Consider the following 20,555-nt stretch of genomic DNA (forward strand, 5'->3'; position numbering starts at 1 on the left):
TGGCCACGAGTCAGTCCGGTCTGCACTGTGTTTTAAAAAATATTGTCACTCAAATTGCCTGACACCCTAATTGTACCTAAACTCATCTGCCATACACGAAGGGAAGGGGGGGAGGGAGGGTGGGCTGAAGCCCTTGAGCACAATGGGCGTTCCACGCCTGGCCTACACATACTGCTTTACAGCTGTTTGCCGTGGCCGTCCCCTGGGGATGTGTCCGATCGCAGGCGTTGTGACTCTGAGAGCAGGTACCAGTCATTTCTGAATCGGTTTCGTGTATTTATTTATTTAATGCAGTTTTATATTGCGCTGACTTTATCCAAAGGCGTCAGAGCGCTTTACAATAGAAGTTACTTAAGGAGATTTACACTCTAACAAGTTACATGTACAATCAGGATATTTTTTTTATTTTTTTTTTAAAGTGGGCAAAATTAGGTTAATACAGGTATAGAATACATATTTTCAAAGTTGAGCTCAAGTGAATGCCAAGCTGCCATGAGTGTCATGAACTGGGTTGAATTATTCCTGGATGTATGTAGAAGTCGTCAGCTGAGTGTGGCCTTCATTACGAAGTCAGCGGCAAATATTTTTATTATGATTGCTTGTGGTTAAGGCTGACGTTTCTTTACTGTCTTTTTTTTGTGTGCGCATAACGGCAGATGGGTAGGTAAATCTATGTATTTATTCTTAAGAACAGAAAAATTGGAAATTAAGTCTTATGAATGAGTCAACGGAGTGCCAGCTGTGCTGATTCACCGCATTGCGAGTTCAAATTGTTTTTCCATAAGTAGCTGTAGGTTAATACGTTTGCCGGTTATATACATTTATTATCATTTCCATCACACAGTGATGTTCATTTCAACTCGGTTGTAAAGCGCATTTTGCTAGGCACACGTCCAAAACTTTGTTGGTTTTAATCTAGTAAATGTCAGTCACTGGTATCTTCTTCCTAATTTAATTCACTTTTGTGTGTGCAGCCTCTCACTCGCTCTCTGCAAATCAGCTGTCGAGACGGAGAAATTATGATAATTTATTAGCAGGCCGCTGAGATCATCCGTGTTGGGGTCTCTCACATCCTATTTGGTACAGTTGAGTCCCACAGTGCCCTTCCGTGCTTCCCACGGAGCTCAGAGGATCGAAGGGTGTACAGGAAGGCCGGCACGCCTGTCACCGTGCATAGCGGCACCAACACAGCCACAGTGTCCTTCGAGGCACGAAATAGACTGGTGGGCTTCTCCAGTACACCCCGGCACCACCGGTCATTCTCAGGGGACAGGCAGCTCCAGATGGGGTTGCGGACTACGGTGGCGAGCACGCAGGGAGCCATGTCAGTGTGAGACCGGCTAGCGCAGCAGCCGGTGTAGGTTAGAGGCGCGTTACAAGCGTCCCTTTCTTGTCCCAAGGTGACTTGCCCTGGCAGCAGCTGATAGTAGAGCGACTAACGGCAGCCGCATTAGTGAGAACAAGCACAGGACAGCCAGGGGACCATGCTGCCTACACTGTGTTGTGCCCACCAGAAAGTGAAGCCAGCTCTTACTCGCTGGTGTGCTTCAGCTGCCTCCAGTCCAGTGACCACCGAGGGTACAGATGGAACAAGAAATGTAAAATGTTATGTGTCAAATTTAGCTACTGGATGCGGGTTTTAAAATAAGAGCCCCTTCTTCACTGGGAGCTTCTGAAACAAGCACAGTCCGCTTTCACTTTCATCCATCGCAAAACGATTTCTTGTCTTTATAGGGCCATGTGTTTCAAACACATGGCCCCATAAAGATAAGAAAGCTTTCACAGCAGAAGGAAGGCAGACGAGTCCGTCCAAATGGGACGGCTCAAAAAGCCAAACGAAAACGTCACAAACAGCTCTTTTCCAATGGCTGGCCACCGTTTAGCATAATCGGTGAAGCCAGCCAATGGAAAAGAGGGGCGGGGCTTGAAGCCCTTTACAGAAAATACCTAAAATCATTAAATAATCGCCAGCAAGACTGCGCATGTGCCCAAGCCACGCAGGCAAGACTTAAAAAAGGGGTGCCTGCCTCCTACTTAAGATGTGAAAAGGAATGCATCAGTAGGTTATGACTGGAACTGTGGATGCAAACCATACCCAAGTTACCGACCCCAGAGTTGGGATGGTAACTGACTCCATAAGGGAACTTTCCACTTCTGAATCATGTCAACTGCCTCGGTAGGGAACAGGCAGTTGTCCAGAGACCTACTCTCTACCTCCCCCAGATTTCTTCTCAAACGGGAAGCTCTTTTTTTGAAGCAACTCTGTCTTTTAATTTACATGGGCTGGTTTTAGAAAAAAATATTTCCCCTTTCGAAAGCACATGCAGGGATGGGTGTCTGCTGTCCCTTGTGGACCATCATCCCTGCAGTTGCAGCCATTCACAGAAGAGAGCAAATTGCAACCTTCATTATTAATATTTTTAGGCAGGTTGTTTTGGGACTCCCTTCAAACTAACAATTTGCAATGCAGTCCATTAGTACATATGTGGGCAAAACTCTACGAATTCCGCTGGCGGAGCGGAATTTCCACAGCCACCCCTAATTATAGTATATAATACAAGTAGATAAAAAGAATGCCTCCTATATCTCCTGGAATCAAAATTGGCAATTTTACTCATACACTCACAGGCAGCACACGTTGCATAAGTCAATAGAAGACTCGGCTTGTCTGATTAGGGGAGGGCCGGTGTTAAACCCGACAGCCCTTGGGTGGGCTTCCGCAAACCCATAGCCTCCTTACCTCCACTATTTGCTGTATGCTTTTAGTCAGCTTTAGGACTCTGCGCACTTTATCACTGCTGACCAGTGCATGTGCTTCTCCCCTACACATCGTTTCATTGACGTATCCACAATTGGTCTATTTAATGTATCTGTAAGTCCCTCGTAGAGTGGACTATCTGTGCCCAGGGTCTGTAAATTAAAGGGTGCTGTGTACCTAAAAGGTAGGGAAAATACTTCAAAGTTTTGCATATCCTTGTAATGAAAAACACCTATATTCGTTTTGTCAATACTGTGAAGCCTACTCCTCTCCTAGGTTAACATTGGGAATTCCTTATTACACTTTTAAGCCATAATTCCTGATTGAGAAGGAATAACTTTGTCATGTTCGATATCATTGGAATGGTATGGACAAATCCTCTTTGCTAGCAAACATTTAACATTACTGTTTTAGAAATGCCACTTTTAGGAAGATAAAAAGAACAGAGGATGGACAGAATGCTGAGCAATGTAAAAATACACCCGCAGTTTTGGGTTTAATCCATAATTTGTTTGCCCACCATGCCACCCAAGTTTGGCTCCTGGGAACAGTTGAGACAGAACTGCAAAGCCAGGTCCTTCCTGGACCAGAACAAGCTTACGGGGACAGATGATAGACAGAGTGCTGAACAATCCAAACATTCATCCCCTGTCAACAGATCTGGGTTTAATACAACCTTTTTGTGCCCACCACACCACCACAGTTTGTACCCAGCCATATGCAAATCAGTCTTGACCCTGCTCCTCATGAAAACAGTCCAGACCAAACTGCCAAGCCAGGTCCTCCCTGGACCAGAAACTAGCATCCTGGGACCAGTTTGGGGGTATCAGCCAGCCTAGCCTGAATTCAGTGGTGCAGTCAGCACAGGACCCACGCCTGAGCATACCCTTACCACTTAGGGCAACAAAAGCAGAAAGAGCAGATGATGAGCGGCTTCTATTCTTCTAAATTGGTGTGGAGTCTTTTTGTGATGTTTTCACTGTGTTACTGTTTGAAGAGTTTCACAAATACTTTACACATTGTCTCGTAAGTTAAGCCTTACTGCTCTTTGCCAAGGTACTAGAGGGGGAGCACAGATTAATTTAGGGTGTATACCGTACTTACCCTGGCTAGGATTGTGGTTCCAGCTTGGACAGGGTGCATACCTCTGCAACCAGAAACCCGATTTCTAACAGCTGGTAGAATGATACATTTTATATAGGTAAAAGTCACATGGTAATATTTAATACCAGTACACACATACAGAGTGCAGCTGCTCAGCACGTGGACTAATTAACTATGTTTAAGGTGTGAGGTGTCCCAGCCAGGGCCAGATAAATGAAATATGGCAGTTATAATTTTAAGAGGGCAATAAGACATGAGCTACGGCAAATCTTGAACATAGGATTCACAATTTAGTAGGCTATCTGCTGGTTTGTGGCCATTTTAATTAATCTTAATACCTATTTCTTTCACTGTAACTCATTCCTGTGCATCCCTGATTCTACCACCTATTTTCGGAACCTCCCAACCCATTCAGGTTATTGCTATTCTCCTTATGGCCAACAGCAAAAGGAGCAGTACTGCTTTCTTCTGCATGTTACTCTTTGTATTAGAAGGATATATGTCCACCATACATGTTGTTTGCAATACTGGAAGGTTTGCATGATGAGAGCATTATTCCAAAGTTTTTTCTCCAAAATTACTCAATCGCATGCCATGACCACAGATTTGTCTTATTTGAGTCAACGTTATTTAGGGTTTCAAGTGTGTTAAATTTGCTTTGTAGCATATTAGACTGTGTTAGGTACAATCTAGTGCTACTTTAGGAGTTTTTAATTTGTAGCAATGCCTTATCCTAATATATTCATTTCATCTCTTAATTAATGTCTTTTTCTGTAGGTCACCTCTAAGTGCTCTATATAATGTCTTCCCTGACCTACTGTCTTTTGGAAGATTTATCAGTGCAGGAAATGGATTTGACAGTGACGGTCCAGTTAAAATATGGACCAGGTGGGCTCAAAACCATGCTTTATTTTTCTAATTGTTCAGAACAAATGTTGAAGGAAGTTTTGTATACTTGAAGGATATGAATGCTTTGCCAAAGAAAAAGTTACGCATGGCTATGCATCCAAAATGTCATGTCCTTGACTTTAGAGGTCTTTCTGATGTTGTGATTGAGAGCCATGCAAGATTGTATTTACTAAAGTGTGCCATTTTTTACTAAGAATGATGTGATTTGGTCACTGGTACAGGAGTAAAAAGGATCTCTGGAACATTTGTTATCAGTGCCCTGGCTATACACCACTCAACTAAATAATATAAAACAACAAACTGTGATTGTGCCACCAAGTTGTAGCTCTCCAGGCCTGATAACTACGTGCCACCCTCTTCATACACAAATTCTAGCAGCCTCTTCATTGCTTGCCATTTTATTTATGGTATTTATCCAATAAATTCAAAGTTTGTTCTGGTGTCAAAAAGAAGTATGTAAAATCACCTGCAAGGTTTGTCAGTATCCTCAGGTAAGGCAGAACATACTTCCATGGGACACTACCTGGTGGCAGTTGGAGCTAAGACCAACACCCACCGACCACACATGAAATCTGGGGATCATCCTAGATGACAAGATCAACATGACAGCACAAAATAAAATAGTAAGCACCTTTTGCTTCCACATACTACGCATGCTACCGAAGATCTTCAAGGGCCTGCCATAGAACACCAGAAGGATTGTCAGTCAAGGACTCATCAAAAGAAGGATTGACTACAGCAATGCATAATAGAAGCACCTCTTATCCTTATGGACAATTCACCAGTCTCATTTATGAAATATCGACCACACGGTTGTGCAGAGCGCTTCAAGACAGTACGTCAAGCTATGTGGTGTTTCCCCAGTACTGTGTGCTTTGCTTCTGTCTCAGACACTACTGCCCAGATCATTCTTTTGAAGGATTATTCCCCCTTAGCTACCACCGTTGTGTATGTATCCAATACTCACATAATGTCCCCATATTTTCTTCAAGATTTTTTTAACTTCATTTTCGATAACTGTGATTCAGACACAAACAGTATTCTATCATCTTGACTAAGCATGCATTGTAATCCAATATACAAAAAACACTATACAATTCGGTAGTCACCATATTTAACACCAGCTAATGGCAAGTGTTACTTACTTTTGTTTTGGGGTTAATTCAGCCATACATTCTTGTGTTTATGAGGTCACCCTATTGTCTTGTATGTTTCTTTCTCAAGCTCGGGACACTGGTCCATATCTCTTTTCCATCCCTGCTCAGAGGGGGCCTCTCTGGCCTCCAGCTGAGTGTTATATCCCATTTTTGCAATAATACATGCCATCCAAATAAAAATGTATCTCCTTCTTGTTCCTCCCAGTTTCTCCATTATACCAAAGACAACCAGCTTGGGAGTTTGCCCAATATCACTGTTAGGCAGCATTGCATTCAGGAAATATTGTTGTATGATGGGGAATTCCCAAATGAAATATATCAATGTGCCAACCATGTTGTGACAGTGTGTGCATTTCGGAGAGTCCTCGTGCCCATCATACATAGTCTTTTCTGAGGTATAAAATGTTCTGTGTAGATAGTTGATTTGGATGAGGCTGAGGCAGACTGAAATTGCGAGAGCTCGGGGACCGTCTTGGCCTCTCTCCATCTGTCCTTATCTAACTCCGCAAGATCTCTTTCTCAACAAGAACGAAGAGCCATAATGGGATCTGGCCCATTAATAACCCTCCTCTATAATGGCTCCAGCATTAATTAGGTTCCTACATCTTATAGCTTGGTACTATTCCCTACATGCCCCTCAACTGCCACCTAGGACTAAGGAATTAGGCCACCCAACAGTTCCCGATGGTCGCTGACACTCATTGTTTGTTACCATAGATAAGGAGGTGAGTTCACACTACACTGTTCCAGTGAGGTCCAGTGGTGCCTATCCCCTGCCTCGCTGCAAGTGTTCACCACCAAATTCACCACTCCAGGTTGGGGGAAAACAAGAGAGCGATATGGAGATCATCATCCAGCGAGGAATCTGAACAGTGGAGCAGTTCCATGGAGGACTATGTTCCAGTGGGACATTTCTGGATGAGTAACTGTACAGCTCAGGAGAACTCCACCGCACCCCTCTAAACATTCAGTAACTCATCAATCACACCTGTTTCTCTGCAGCAGGATGACCCTATGGGACACAGGAGGCAGATAAAAAGGGTGCAGTGCTTAACACACTCAGCAGGATTCTTACACCACCTACCCTATTATTGCAGGCTTTCCACAGCGTCTCTTCTGCTAATCTAGTTGCTTGTCTACCAACAACCCCAGCAGTCTTAAGTTATGGCTCCTGTGCAGGCACCATAGTCAAAATTTACTTGTTACTTTCTAAACAGTTGTCCCCATCTATTAAAGGGTGCTGTGTACCTAAAAGGTAAGGAAAATACTTTAAAGTTTTGCATATCCTCTCCTAGGTTAATATTGGGAATTCCTTATTACACTTTTAACCATAATTCCTGATTGAGAAGGAATACCTTTGTCATGTTCCGTATCATTGGAATGGTATGGACAAATCCTCTTTGCTAGTAAACATTTAACATTACTGTTTTAGAAATGCCATTTCTAGTTGCTTGCCTACCAACAACCTCAGCAGTCTTAAGCTATGGACCCTGCTCAGGCACCATAGTCAAAATTTCCTGGTTACTTTCTAAACAGTTGTCCCCATATATTTGCTCAATTCTCAATCTTTCAATGAGAGAGAGCAAACTACCACTTGAATGGAAGGATGCACAAATAATTCCCATCCGTAAGAAAACCAATGTTCCAATGGAGGACCTGTCCAAACATCGTCCGTTTTCTCTTCTTCCTCTCCTGAGTAAGATATTGGAAAAGCATATTAATTAAAATCTCTCTAACCATGTCGAATCTACTGGATGCCTTGACACATCTCAGTATGGGTTTAGGCCATTGTACAGTACATAGTCAGCACAGATTGCCGTTACCGACTGCATAAGGCACTCCCTTGACAACGGACAAGCAGTACTACTAGTGCTGCTGGATTTGAACGCAGCTTTCGACACGGTCTCTCATCATATTCTGCTCCGGGGACTCATAGAAACTGAAATTCAACGACAAGCCTTTCAGTGGATTTCGAGCTTTCTCTACCACCGAACTCAGACCAACAATCTTGGCCCTTTCCCGATCTCAGACCATGTAACTGACTAAAGGAGTACCTCAGAGATCCTGCCTCAGTCCCAACTTGTTCAACATTTATGTTGCTCCACTAGCTGGACTACTTAGAAAGCTGAGCTTCACACCAATCTCGTCTGCTGATGACACCCAGCTATTACTGTCATTTGACAAAAATTCACACAATATTCAGACTGCCTTCTTAGAAGGCATGACTGCCATCGGGACCTGGACGAGGAATAATTTCCTACAGCGCAATGCCGGGAAAACTGAGATTATGCTGTTCGGAGATGCGCCTCTGCTCTGGCCCCAGAATGGTGGCTGTCTGATCTAGGTGACACCCCGGTCCCTAAGTCTGTGGTTAAGAACCTTGGCATACGTTTGGACCAGAAACTTACAATGAAAGAGCAAGTTACAACTACCGTGGGTTCATGTTTCCATATGTTAAGCCTCCTATGCATGGTATTTCCCTTTCTCCCCTTAACTGCATGGAAACACTCATCCAGGCACTGGTAATAAGCCGCCTGGACTACTTTGATACTCTCCTGATTTCAGCAAGTGAGTCCTCACCGAGTAGACTTCAAGTAGTTCAAAACACTGCGGCTTGCCTTGTCTCTAACTCTCCTGCGTAAACAGCCTCTCCCCCCCTTTTACAACGGTTACACTGGCTTCCAGTGTGAAAACGGGTGAAATATAAGATATGCTGCATTGTGCTCAGAGCACTAAATGGTAAAGGTCCTGGCTATCTTGCAGGAAAACGTATTCAAGATTAGCAACCCAGACCGTTACACTCAGGAGCTAAATTTTGGCTCCTCGTCCCGCGTTTCAAAAAATCCCGCTTGGGTAGGAAGGCATTCTCTCACCTAGCCCCCTATTTCTGGAATCAGCTCTCGATTCATCTTTGGAAATGCCCAGACTACCTTCTATTTAGAAGGTTGCTTAAAATTGAACTTTTCTAATTTTCCTCTTCTCATCTGCCTTGTCTGTAGCACCTCTGTTGCGCGGAGATACCACTTTAGGGGTGATTCAGGGGCTTCAAAAGTAAATAAATAAATAAAAAGGTTTTTTTATAGCAGGTCTGTCTGCTCCAGGAGGCTTTGGACCACAACCACCTGGAATGCGCTCCAACTACGACATCCACAAGCAGGACCAACAGGTTTCTCTGTTTGCAGTGCTTGGGGTGCTTAATTTGAGCTGGTGGTTTTCGGTGCTCAGCACCGGGGCCTAATTGTCAGTGCCTGCAATTTTCACAGTCTACCTCGTGATACTGCTGTGTGTCTACTCTTTAGATGAGCACAACAATATTGGTTTAATAATTCAATACAAAAATGACTAATAATAATACCTGCCACCAAAGCCAATCTTATAGATTTTGGGGGCCTGGAATAGTCTGAATTGTCACATTTGCAGGGGTTTCATAGTAGATGTGTTGGTAGTGCATTAGCAGCGCTGGCAGGGGAAATGGTTGGTGCAGGTTGAAGTGGCCACCTGATAAGTGCCCTGGCACTTATTGTTTTTTAAATTGGTCTCACTCACCCCTCAAATGCACTGCTCTAGCTCACAGACTTCCAAACCATGGACTCACCTTCCTGAGACTCACTGCAGCTTTCTCCAGTTGAGTCAGTCTGGGTGCAATATGATAATTCCCTGAGCTGTGTTGACAAAGTCATTATTATTGGAGATGGTGGGTGAAACTTTTTTCTCAAATTTCAAGCAGAAATTTCAGAGTACACTGCCACCTTCCACAGATCAATCAAACCAGGATCATTATAAGACTCACATAGCAGAGGTGGGGGGCAAAATGTATAAAGTGTCCATAAAAACAGTAAAGGCATCAGCACAGACACTAGTTTGTGGTACTTACCATGATAACATCTTTAAGGAGAAAACACAGTAATTACTAATTGCTCAAAAACAACACACAATCAAATATGCTAAAATGTGTTCTACATATTTGCAGATGTGCACCTGTTAATGGTTCATCTATACCAGATCCAATAACAAAATATGACCTCATCATTCTCTTCCTAACCAATACTCGTCTCCCAATCAGCACATTCCCCATTCATGTGTTATTCTCTCAAGAATTAGTGGTTAGAATGCACAGTGACTTTATTTAAAGTACCTATCAAATTACCTTGAAAAATTAATTTGAATGCCTCCAGTTTTGTGGTTTGAGATCACATTGCTACAACATCAAAACCACTTTACTAGAACACGTGCCAGGTAAGAACAAATCATTCACTGAAGAAACGATTGACCTCACCATCAAAAACACATTACCACACTTCAAAGATCACATACTGCAGGTAGACTTTAGTTACACTGGTTCTCCTTGAATACATGGCACTCATTCCTGAAGGATAACAACATAGCATTACTCACAAACACCGGGCTATTGTTTGTGAGTCTCCGGTGACCTTATTACTACCTTTCTAAATGGAAGTATTGTTAACCATATTCAAAATATCTGGTGTGTCAATATCCTTTCTTTATTATGCCAAAATCACCTTTTCAAACACAAACTAACCCCAACTATGCTCAGGTGAGGCACACAAACTATCTGTCTCTTCATGCCTTAACCAATTGCAACAACTGCCTAGAGCACGCCTAAAGAGGTGTGAGACCTCTGCATTTGCCTGTGATCAAGAAAGACAAAAGGCTGGGCCCTAGTTAATGGACACCTTTTACCTTGTACAACAGTCTGCAGTCCAACCTACCCCATACCACACACCAACGGAAAGTGCTTCAGGCAGTTTAATCACCATCTCCTTACTGACAAAGTCTTCATTTACTTTCTAATGAGAGCTCAGTCTCCACCCTCCAGCCTCAGGCACTACACTATCTGTCTGGCAAAATTGTTCATGCTACAACACAGGCATGCAAAGGGATCCTGCTTTGCTTCTTATAATTAATACAGTAAGCCACACTTGAGGATAAACATCACCAGACATCTGTTCCAGCAGTGCAGAATCTCAGTTTCAATATTAGCACTATTTACCCACAAGCAAGTTGGACTATCGGAACACCCTCTACACCGGGATCACCAAGTATTAGAAATGGGGGTCTCTAGTTGGAAGAGGTAGGTACCTTTGTCCAAATAGGGACCCTTGCTTCTAGTTAAGTTAAGGGGGACAAACACTTTAGATAACCTCTGCTCATCTCCTGGGCAGCTTGGCACAAGCAGACAGACTTATCCGAAAGGCAGTGTGTAAAGTATTTCTACTCAAAACACACAGTAATACAATGATAACACCACAAATAGACACCACACCAGTTTAGAGAAATAAAGTATATTTCTCTAAACTCAAATAGGCCGAAACGACAAAAATCCAACATACATGTAATAAGAATATGACTTTTCAAAGGTTTCAAACAATTGAGTTCATAGAAAACTATATATGCGTGATTTCTCAAAAAGTACCTGTAGATGCGTCAAAATTCACAAGGCCAAACAGCCGCAGAGATGTGAAGCGTCGAAAACCAAAGAGATGCGTTAGTTCCTGAGACCATGGGGAGGCAATGTGACAGTTCTGCTGAATGCAGAAGTGATGCTTTAAATTCGGTCTGTAGGGGGAAGTGATTTGTCAAATCTGAGACTGTTCTGGTCCGCGGGTGATGCATCAGGAAAGGTTGCTGTACAGGTACGATGCATGGAAATCCGTGATGTGTCGGTGAATGATGCGGGGGTGTCGAGTGGCTCTGCATCAGTTTCTTCAGTTGTTGACCCTCTATGCATTGGTTCTTGCAGTGTCAGAGGCGTTGCATCGGTTTTGGAAGTGATGCAGCACGGTGCGAGGAGATACTTCTCGCACAGTGGTGCTGCGTAGGAAAAACAGCAGCAAGAAGAGCGATGCGTCGATTTCTTCAGTTCTTCAGGATTCTTACAGCTCCCAGCAGCAATCACAACCTCCTGAGGCCCAGAACTGGAACAAGCACCTCCTGGCAAGTCCGATCCCTCAGCAGCAGAGTTCAGGGGAGCTGGGGGTGAAGACTTTGTGTCCCTGAGACTTCAGAACAGGAGGCTAGCACACGCAGGCCCTTGGAGATCTTCTTCAAGCAGGTTCCTAGCAAAGTTCCGGACTTTGTCCTGTCCTTGGCAGAAACAGCAACTGCAGGACAACCACACACAGTACACAGCAAAGGGGCAGTACTCCTCCTCACAGCTCTTCTCCTTGGAGAAACTCTTTACCTAGCTAAAACCAGCTCTGTCCTCTCTGCTGCAGCTGCCCGGCAGGAGGCGACAACAGCATTGTCCAAGGCAGACCAGGCCTATTCAGGTGCAAGGAAATCTCCTCCCCCTACTCTAAATGCAGCCCAGGTCTAATCAGCCGAGCCCTGACTCATTCAGGAAATGCAGGACACACATCAACCCCACCCCCCCAGTGGCTGTCTGAGAGAATGCACATCCCCAGCCACTGTCCCTCCAAAGCCAGACAGTCAATACACAAACCTACCAGAGGGGCACTAGATGGCTAAGCAAGAGAATACCAACTTCCTAAAAGTGGTATTTTCAAACCCAAAATATAAAACTCTTCCTTACTGAAAGATGTCTCTTTATATCCTGAGTTCAGGAATACTAAACTCCAACTTTCTACCTTGTCCCAATGGGGAGTTATATTTATAATATGTTATAAATAAACTCCCATTCCATCCTATGGGACAGATAGCCTTTCATTAGTGAAAAACAAAATACACTGTATTTCACAATCAGGACATGACACACACCTCAGTACATGTCCTACCTTTCACATACACTGCCAATGGGCTACCATGGGCCTACCATAGGGGTGTCTTACATGTAAGAAAAGGGAAGGTTAGGGCCTGGCAAGTGGGTGACATGGCAGTAACAAACTACTGCGCACAGACACTGCAGTTGCAGGTCTGAGTTACATTTACAGGCTGTGCATGTGGAGGCACAACCAGTGCTGCAGGCCCACTAGTAGCATTTGATTTACAGGCCCTGGGCACACATAGTGCACTGTACTAGGGACTTACCAGTAAATTAAATATGCCAATCATTGAATCACCAACTCATAAACACAATTTACAGGGAGAGCATATGCACTTTAACACTGATCAGCAGTGATAAAGTGCCCAGAGTCATAAAACCAACAACAACAGGTTCCAAAACAGGAGACCAAAAAGCAAAATGTCTGGGGATTACACCACACCTCAGGGAACTACACTGACTTTCAATACACAAACGTGCTCAATTCCAACTCCTCACACACACATTCTCAGGCCCCATGTACTTGAACAGTTGCATCTCCTTCCAACAACCACCCAGACACCTCCGCTCCAAAGGAATCCTACTTGCTAACATTCCATGCATACACAGTCAGGAGGACGAGTGTTCTCTTACATCACTCCTAAAGCATAGAACCACCCTCTCCACTTCAGAGACGACTCCTCTCTTCTTGAATTCCACAAGTAGCAGAATACCTGGCTTTTTAATCAACCAACCTACCACAGGTAGGGTTCAACACACACACTTATCTAGCACCAGGATACCCTCGTGGGTGACGGTGCACTTTAGAAATACATAGAACAAAGAATCTTCTTACATTGCGATATTCCTGAGGTAACGTCTTCCGTCAAGCACAGTCTAAAGCTCTTGATACTTCCCAGTAGATGCATACAACCATTACTTTATGGTTTTGTGGCCTTACTGGAGCAGTTGTCTAGTCGTAGCCTAGCACTGCACAGACTGTTATACTAGTGCATATCAAAAAAAACTAATACATAACTACTTTCATGTACACATTATGCTGTTCATTTTTACAGATGTGCATCCAGAAATTACATGCCATCTCAAAAAGCAATGTCTATATTTCTTAATTCAGCATAAAAACTAAACTAACTTCTGACTGTTGTCTCCTTTTTTCTTTCAAATGGCCATGTCCTTAATTTCTATTCATTACATGTCTCCTCCCTCAGATCACAACCTGCAACATGCAGGTTTGCTCTAATCTCTGTGATTATATCTCTGAAAACTGGCCATAACTCATACCAAAGATCACAACCTCTCCTTCTTCCAGTTATACGCCTGCAACTTAACAATACCTTAAATCCTTAAGCTAATCTACTAGACCCAATGACCATCTGCATGAACTCATACCACCACATCACTAATGCTGCCACCTAACTCCTGTTTATGTGACCGATTACAAAGAAATGAACACATGCATGGAACGGTTTGCTGAGCACACAAGACTGAACCCAATTATTAACAATAACCAATTACCTGAATTAATCACTAACCTTGGGTTCTGGAGCAGCGTGCTTCCCAGTGTAAAGCACTTCAACACCTCTTCAGGGATAGTTAGCGCTATATAAATTGAATCACAATTGCAGCAAAATTAACACTGTGCTATGATTCGCTCTTTTATTTAAACAAGGACATCTTAGAGGTCCAAGGTGTTCTCTTGTGTAAACACACTGGTCTTGTTTAAGATAAAGAACTTGAGACCCTAATGTAATCTGCCACAAGCCTACTGGTGTAGCAGGGAAGACTATTTATAAAAGATTTTTTTTTTAATTGGGTTGTCCAGAAGAAGGTGGATTTAAATATATAAATACCACCGAAACAGATCAACTAATAAATAAATCCCAATAGCAAATGGACATAATTTGATTGAGATCACTAACTCTTTGTATTAGGATTTATCAGTAGGGTTATTTGAATAATTACTTTTGAATTATTAATGTGTTCTGTCCTCTGGGTTGTGCTTTTCAGTGTATGAATTATATATATTTTTTATCGTGATAATATTTTGTACTAGGTGAACACTGCTTTGTCTATTATCATTGTGAAAAAACGGGAATTCTTTACTGTTTTTCTTTTTTGTTTTATCATTAAAGTAGGGGCACAGCACCAAGTTGTCAATGTCCACTCAAAAAAAAAGACGACTAGACGGAAAAATAATACATTGTATGTGAACCCCAAAAGATTCAGTCTTCAAAACTATACCTGCATATATTATACATAACAAATACACACATACATGTGCACCCGCTCTTTACAAGATCCTGTTATAGGTGGCCTCATCAGTTTTATCTTCACCGTTTGCCAACCCCCAACCTTAAGAAAACACTTCTCCAGGATCCACTGACATTTCTCCTTACCACGAAATCCACTCTGAACCAAAGGTTCCATTCTCAGCTAAAAGTTCCTCTTACGAAGAAAGCCATTGGCAAGGTTTTCTGGCTATGACTTCAAATTTGCTTTCAATTCTTCAGTGGCATCCCACCTGGTCACCAAGGGCTCTCATCAAGTTTATGGTAGGGTATAGGATGCACTTTGGATATTGCTTATGACAAGTCCCCACTGGGAGAAACTTACCTTAAGAAATCTTTTGCATCCAGTCCTTTGTCACTGGACTAACCTCATATGGTTTTTATATAATTTTACTATCTATTATCTGCATTTAGATTTGTACCTTAATTCATCTATTTCTGATAGCCTTTTGACTTCTGATAGCTACACTTCCCAACGCCACTGGTGGTGCTAAAGTTAGAAAAGTAGATTTGACTTATGCTACAGAAAGGCAAACATGATATTTCAAGAATGACTTTGGTCTGGTTTAAGGCGATGTAGAAACCCTGTTAAGGGCTTTAATAGAAAAGTTCCTCACTCTCTTCTATTGTGTCAGCCTAACTGTTCACACTATGTTACAACAACCTAATACAGGCTTGCAAAGAAAACATTATGGGCCTAATTAGGATGGTTGTCGGACTGCAACCGACAGCTTGTCGGCTGTGGTCCGACGGGCATCTGCTGCTGCAGTCTGAAATTCACCTTTCAAGACGTGCGGTCGGAAGCAGTAGTCGGAGGGACTGACCAATGCTTTTCAACGAGCTCAAGAATCCCTTTGGCGCCTCGGAAACTCCTCATGATCCCTTTATGATGGCAGCTCCGCTGTCTGGATTATGATGTCTGTTTCCGAAAGCCATTCCATGACGGCATTTCGGACATTGCAAGGTTGTTGGAAACCGACACTGGGGGCCCCTAGCAGGGCTCCCTTCCCCCCTGGCCCTCCGCGTTGTGGCCTGGGGGGCAGGGATGTTTGTTGTTTTCAAACATCCCTAATGTGTTTGAAAACATACAATTTTTAATGGGATCTTGTTAAGCTGCCATTTTCAGCCCAACGCAAAAGCCCCCATTAGAAAATGGATGTTTCCAACCGCACTATGTGTGGTCTCATCCAAATGGGATGCCAGAACCGCCTACATATTGTCGGGTGGTTTATACCCCGCGTTGTCTGCCCAACATCGTAATCAGGCCCTTAGTAATTACAGTTGATTGTTTAAACATGCCTCCCTATTTGGAATAAATCTTAAATTTACATTTCAGTCATTGAAGAACAGAACCAGAACTGGAAAGGTGAAGTGTTTTGTTGGGTATATTGTGGGGACATTAACCATCAAGTAATTTTAGAAGAAAATGCATGGAAGGCTAGGTTTGGATATAGGTGTCAGAATAGAAGGACTGTCACTTTGGTATGTGAAATATCAAATTGAGTTTATAGTTCTCTCAATTTATCATCTCTATAAAGATCATTGGGTAGCTTGCTTTTACCAGTGAACCATGAACCATTCACGCCCAGAAGACTTCCTTTTTAACACGTTTCCAACTCAAGTCATTCCATTTTATAGCCACCAGTCAACTAAACACTGTTCCAGTTCCCCAGACCTTTTTGCTTTGTGTCTCATCTCATACTTTTTCTCCATTTGTCTGTATTTCCCCTACACTGTCATTACTTACCAATCCCAGTCCTCACTGCGCTTTATTATCTCTATGTGTTTCTCATATTATCTCTATATATTCTCATATATACCTTGCACAGTTCTTCATGTGTAACTTGACCCGCAGGCAGGTCAGAAGTGTTTGAGGTTGCGTGCGCATCACTTTGGTGTCATTCAAAGAGCAGTTTGGAATTATGAAGACATACTTTGGGAAAACAGAAAAACAGAGCTTTTGGCGCCACTTATGACTGTTGTTGCCACGTTAGCTGTTTTAAGAAGGAACAGATTTGGGCCTCTGTATTAATAGCTAAAAAGTTGTAACTGGAGAGCGGGGCCTTAAAAATGGGTAAAGAGCCCTTGCTGCCCCCGCCCCCTTTTTGTGATGTTCCTGCTGAAATACCTGTTCTGCTTGGCTCACTTCATTGTCATTTGATGAGCTCAAAACATGTCTTCTATAATATTCCTTTGTGCTCACGTTTTTATATGTCCTATCATCCATGCCTCTGAGCTCATCCATTTATGCTGTCTTAGCTGCTTCACCCCTGTACTCAGACTGTGCAGCCAACGTGACGCTCCCATCTTCTACTGCAGCTCGCAGTTACTTCCACCCTCTCTGGTCTCTATAAGCAATCACCATCCATGTCAGGCCACATTACACTGTTTCTTCTCTATTTTCTTATTTACTTGATGTCCCTATTTTTTTCTCTCTCCTAACCATCCCTTGTGCCAGATGAACTCTTGGTGTGGGGAGCCATGATCCACGACCTCACTGACAATGCAAGTGCCTCCCTCACCATGGGGGCAAGCAGAAGAGAGACAGATCCTGCATCGATATAGATCCACAGCAGGAGGATGGGGGTGTGGCTCTGTTGGATAGCTACAAGTTGACACTCGGCCAGGCACTAGGTGGATGATCAACCTGCCATGGCTTGCTTGTGATACACGTACCCTTTCGCCACTAGCATATGGAACTAGTTGAGCATGGGGTGCGGGGCGTTCTGTTACTCTTTGATGTTGTATTGTTTACTTGCTCTTTTTAATATGTTGAGGATGGCCTTGGCAACATTAGAAATTCCACAGGATGCTTACTGTGATTGTACTGTTTGATAATATTTCCTAATATGGAACTGTATTTTGCCAAAATGGCAATAAAAACACAGATAAGAAAATAAAGCATCCCTTGTGCATCCTGCTAACCCATGATCACTCAATGAATTCTATCTTTTAAGAATTCATCTATGTGTTTCATTCTTTTCATCATCACTTAGTTGTGCTTACCTGCAAGAATACTGCAGTCATAAGAACCAAAGCCTTCGAAGCAAGCACACCCCCATTCTAAACACTGCCCATTTCCACTGCAAAGCTTAGGACACCGCAACGCTTGCAGCATGCTTTCTAGTGCATCCTCATGTCTTTCAGCGTTGTAGCTCCCTTCTTCTAAGATTCTGCGTTCGCAATCATTCTCCAACAAGGCAAGTCCAGCTTCCGCCCAAGTGAGATCATCCTTTAGCAACAAATCTGTAACGCACATCTCCAGGACATCCCCAATCCTGCTTCCAAGGAGATCCTCACAAGATTGAGCTATGGTTGAGTTGCTTATGGCCTGTTGGCATACCTCCAATGCTCCGGAATGTGTAAGTCCAGAAGGTGTTGGCCAGGAGGGCATAATCTCCTGGTTGGTATCCGCTGTGTGGTCCTCTGGGAAAAAATAATTGAACCCTTCAAGGTCAGTTTGGCTGAGGCTTTGAAATGGAAATGAGGGAAGGTATTCATAATAATTCTGTCGTTTCAATCTACTTCGGACAGACTGCCCCTCAGGAGAAGAACTTCCATGTTGATGATCATTCCACCTGTTTCCCACACTCCCCAACCTCTTCTTTTCCATTCTATTGTCATCCTCTGATTTACTGATGGTCCTCAGGTGTGTTAATGCATTTATGTATTTTGAAGTTTGATTAATTTGTGGCATGTTTCCATGCAGAAAGCTGAAAGCATCCCTCTCATCCTCGTCAAGCAATGCACGTTTAGATAAATCCCTGCTCTCTTCAACAGAGCTAATATATTCAGCAGTCACATCCAGTCCTGGTATCAGAGCCGACTGATGTACATTACTATTGCTCTTGCAAGAAGTTAGAAAGTCAGCTTGAGATGTAGGATCCAGCCTATTGGAAGACTGATAATGCTCAGTGCCATCAACAGTACATCCACAGTAATTGTTCTTCTTAGGTGAATCAAGTGGAGTTGGAGTTTTGTCAAAAAAACTATCCCCAGGAGGAATCCTGCAAGTGCGAGAAAGAAAAATTATGATTATGATTTTGCTTTTTAGATTTTCTCTTTAGTACTTCACCCTCCAATAAAATTGATTCAATGGTAGTCTGTGTTTGTTAGCCAAAAATGTAGTAAAGCTCAGTTGTTTTTTCAGATTCATAAAAAAGTATGCAATTGATCTTCTTCGAAATTCATTATGTGTAAAATTGCATCACGCACACTCATCCGATTGCATTGAAAACCTGCCTGGATGATATTTTAATAAAGAACTAGGCTATCCAATATATCAAACAAGAAGCCTTATTTCCTCATTAAATTTGGTTTTAGAGTACAAATATAAAAAAGAATCATAGTCAATATTAAAACCCATATAAAAATTCCAAGTTCAGTGTTTTAAAAGTCTATGTGTAAGCGCTATATGAAAAAATGCACCAATGAGAAATCGTATTGCAATACATGCCAAGACCGAAAGCTCTAACTTGGACGGATACAAGAAACATTAACGAAAATAATTTACATATGCTGATTTGCAAGGCATAACAAGGGGTCAGGCCATATTGGTTTAAATGCAGAACAGGCTTACCAAATTTAATTGGGAAAAGTAAAGTCAAAACAGGATTTATACCATGCTAATCAATAAAAATGGAATGTCCCATAATCAATACTTGGTTTCCCCTTGGGCTGTTAATAACGTTACAAATGTGTTAACTGGTAAGATACCTTCGGAAATGAGTAGCTGGACTATTCTGCTTTCTCATCTTTCGTGATCATTTGATAATGGTTGCTTTGGATTGACTGAAGGGTCTGTCGTAACCAACACCATAAAAAAGAATAAAGAGGCTTTTGTAAAAAAGTTGTGCTTACCTCCATTCATTTATAAATGTGTGATGAGTATCAGAGGTTTGTGGGATTCCGATACCATTGATATCATGAAAATCATTCCCAGTATCACCATCAAAAGTACCGCACAGTCCAAGTGTATGCTTATAGTCCGAGCTTGGGGCTCGAAGGGTTAGACTCATTCCCCATTCACTCACATCAGAGCGGATGAAAGCCCCAGAAGAGAAGGAGATCTACAAATAGAAAGAAGATTTCAGCACAGCAAGTTGGACGATTAGTTTAAATAGAATCTGGTGAATTAATTATCCTGGGACACAGTAAATAACAAATTGAAACCTATTTACTTGATACGATAAACTTGCTTAATTGCCAGACTAATTTAAAATGTAAACACCCAAAGTTATACTTCTAAACCAGTGGTGGTTCAATCAATCTATTACCATTCACAATTTGTATTACTCATAGAGCAAATCCAAGTCATCCCAGTTATAGCCAACAGAATCACTGGCTGTTTATTTTACTAGAGGCACTATAGCATTATCTATGAGTGATCTTAGAAATTACATCTAATTAAGTCTGCATTGACTCAAATTAAACACCAAAAATCTAATTGAATCCCCGCATAGAGTAATTTGTTTTTAAATATTTATGATGCACACTGCTAGGGCAGTAACATCAAAACTCAAAACAGAACAATCTAAGCTTAGATCAAGAAAAATCAGGTTTTCAATTGCATACAGTACAACAGATAGGTTGATGGA

At 42.4% G+C, this 20,555-nt stretch overlaps 1 protein-coding gene across 4 annotated transcripts in view; it reads right to left on the reverse strand.

The window, feature by feature from the left end:
* The window catches only part of VWDE (von Willebrand factor D and EGF domains), a 384,361-nt gene that overhangs the window by 154,768 nt on the left and 209,038 nt on the right, over nucleotides 1-20,555 (reverse strand). For all 4 annotated transcript variants that reach the window (XM_085630788.1, XM_085630785.1, XM_085630787.1 and 1 more), the window contains exons 11-12: nucleotides 19,819-20,027; nucleotides 17,965-18,965 (exon numbers count right to left, since the gene is read on the reverse strand). In XM_085630788.1, coding sequence (XP_085486914.1) covers nucleotides 17,965-18,965; nucleotides 19,819-20,027 — 1,210 coding nt within the window. The remainder of the gene's footprint in view (nucleotides 1-17,964; nucleotides 18,966-19,818; nucleotides 20,028-20,555) is intronic.

The sequence above is a fragment of the Triturus cristatus genome, chromosome 10 (genome assembly GCF_964204655.1).
Source record: "Triturus cristatus chromosome 10, aTriCri1.1, whole genome shotgun sequence".
Classification (NCBI taxonomy): Eukaryota; Metazoa; Chordata; class Amphibia; order Caudata; family Salamandridae; genus Triturus; species Triturus cristatus.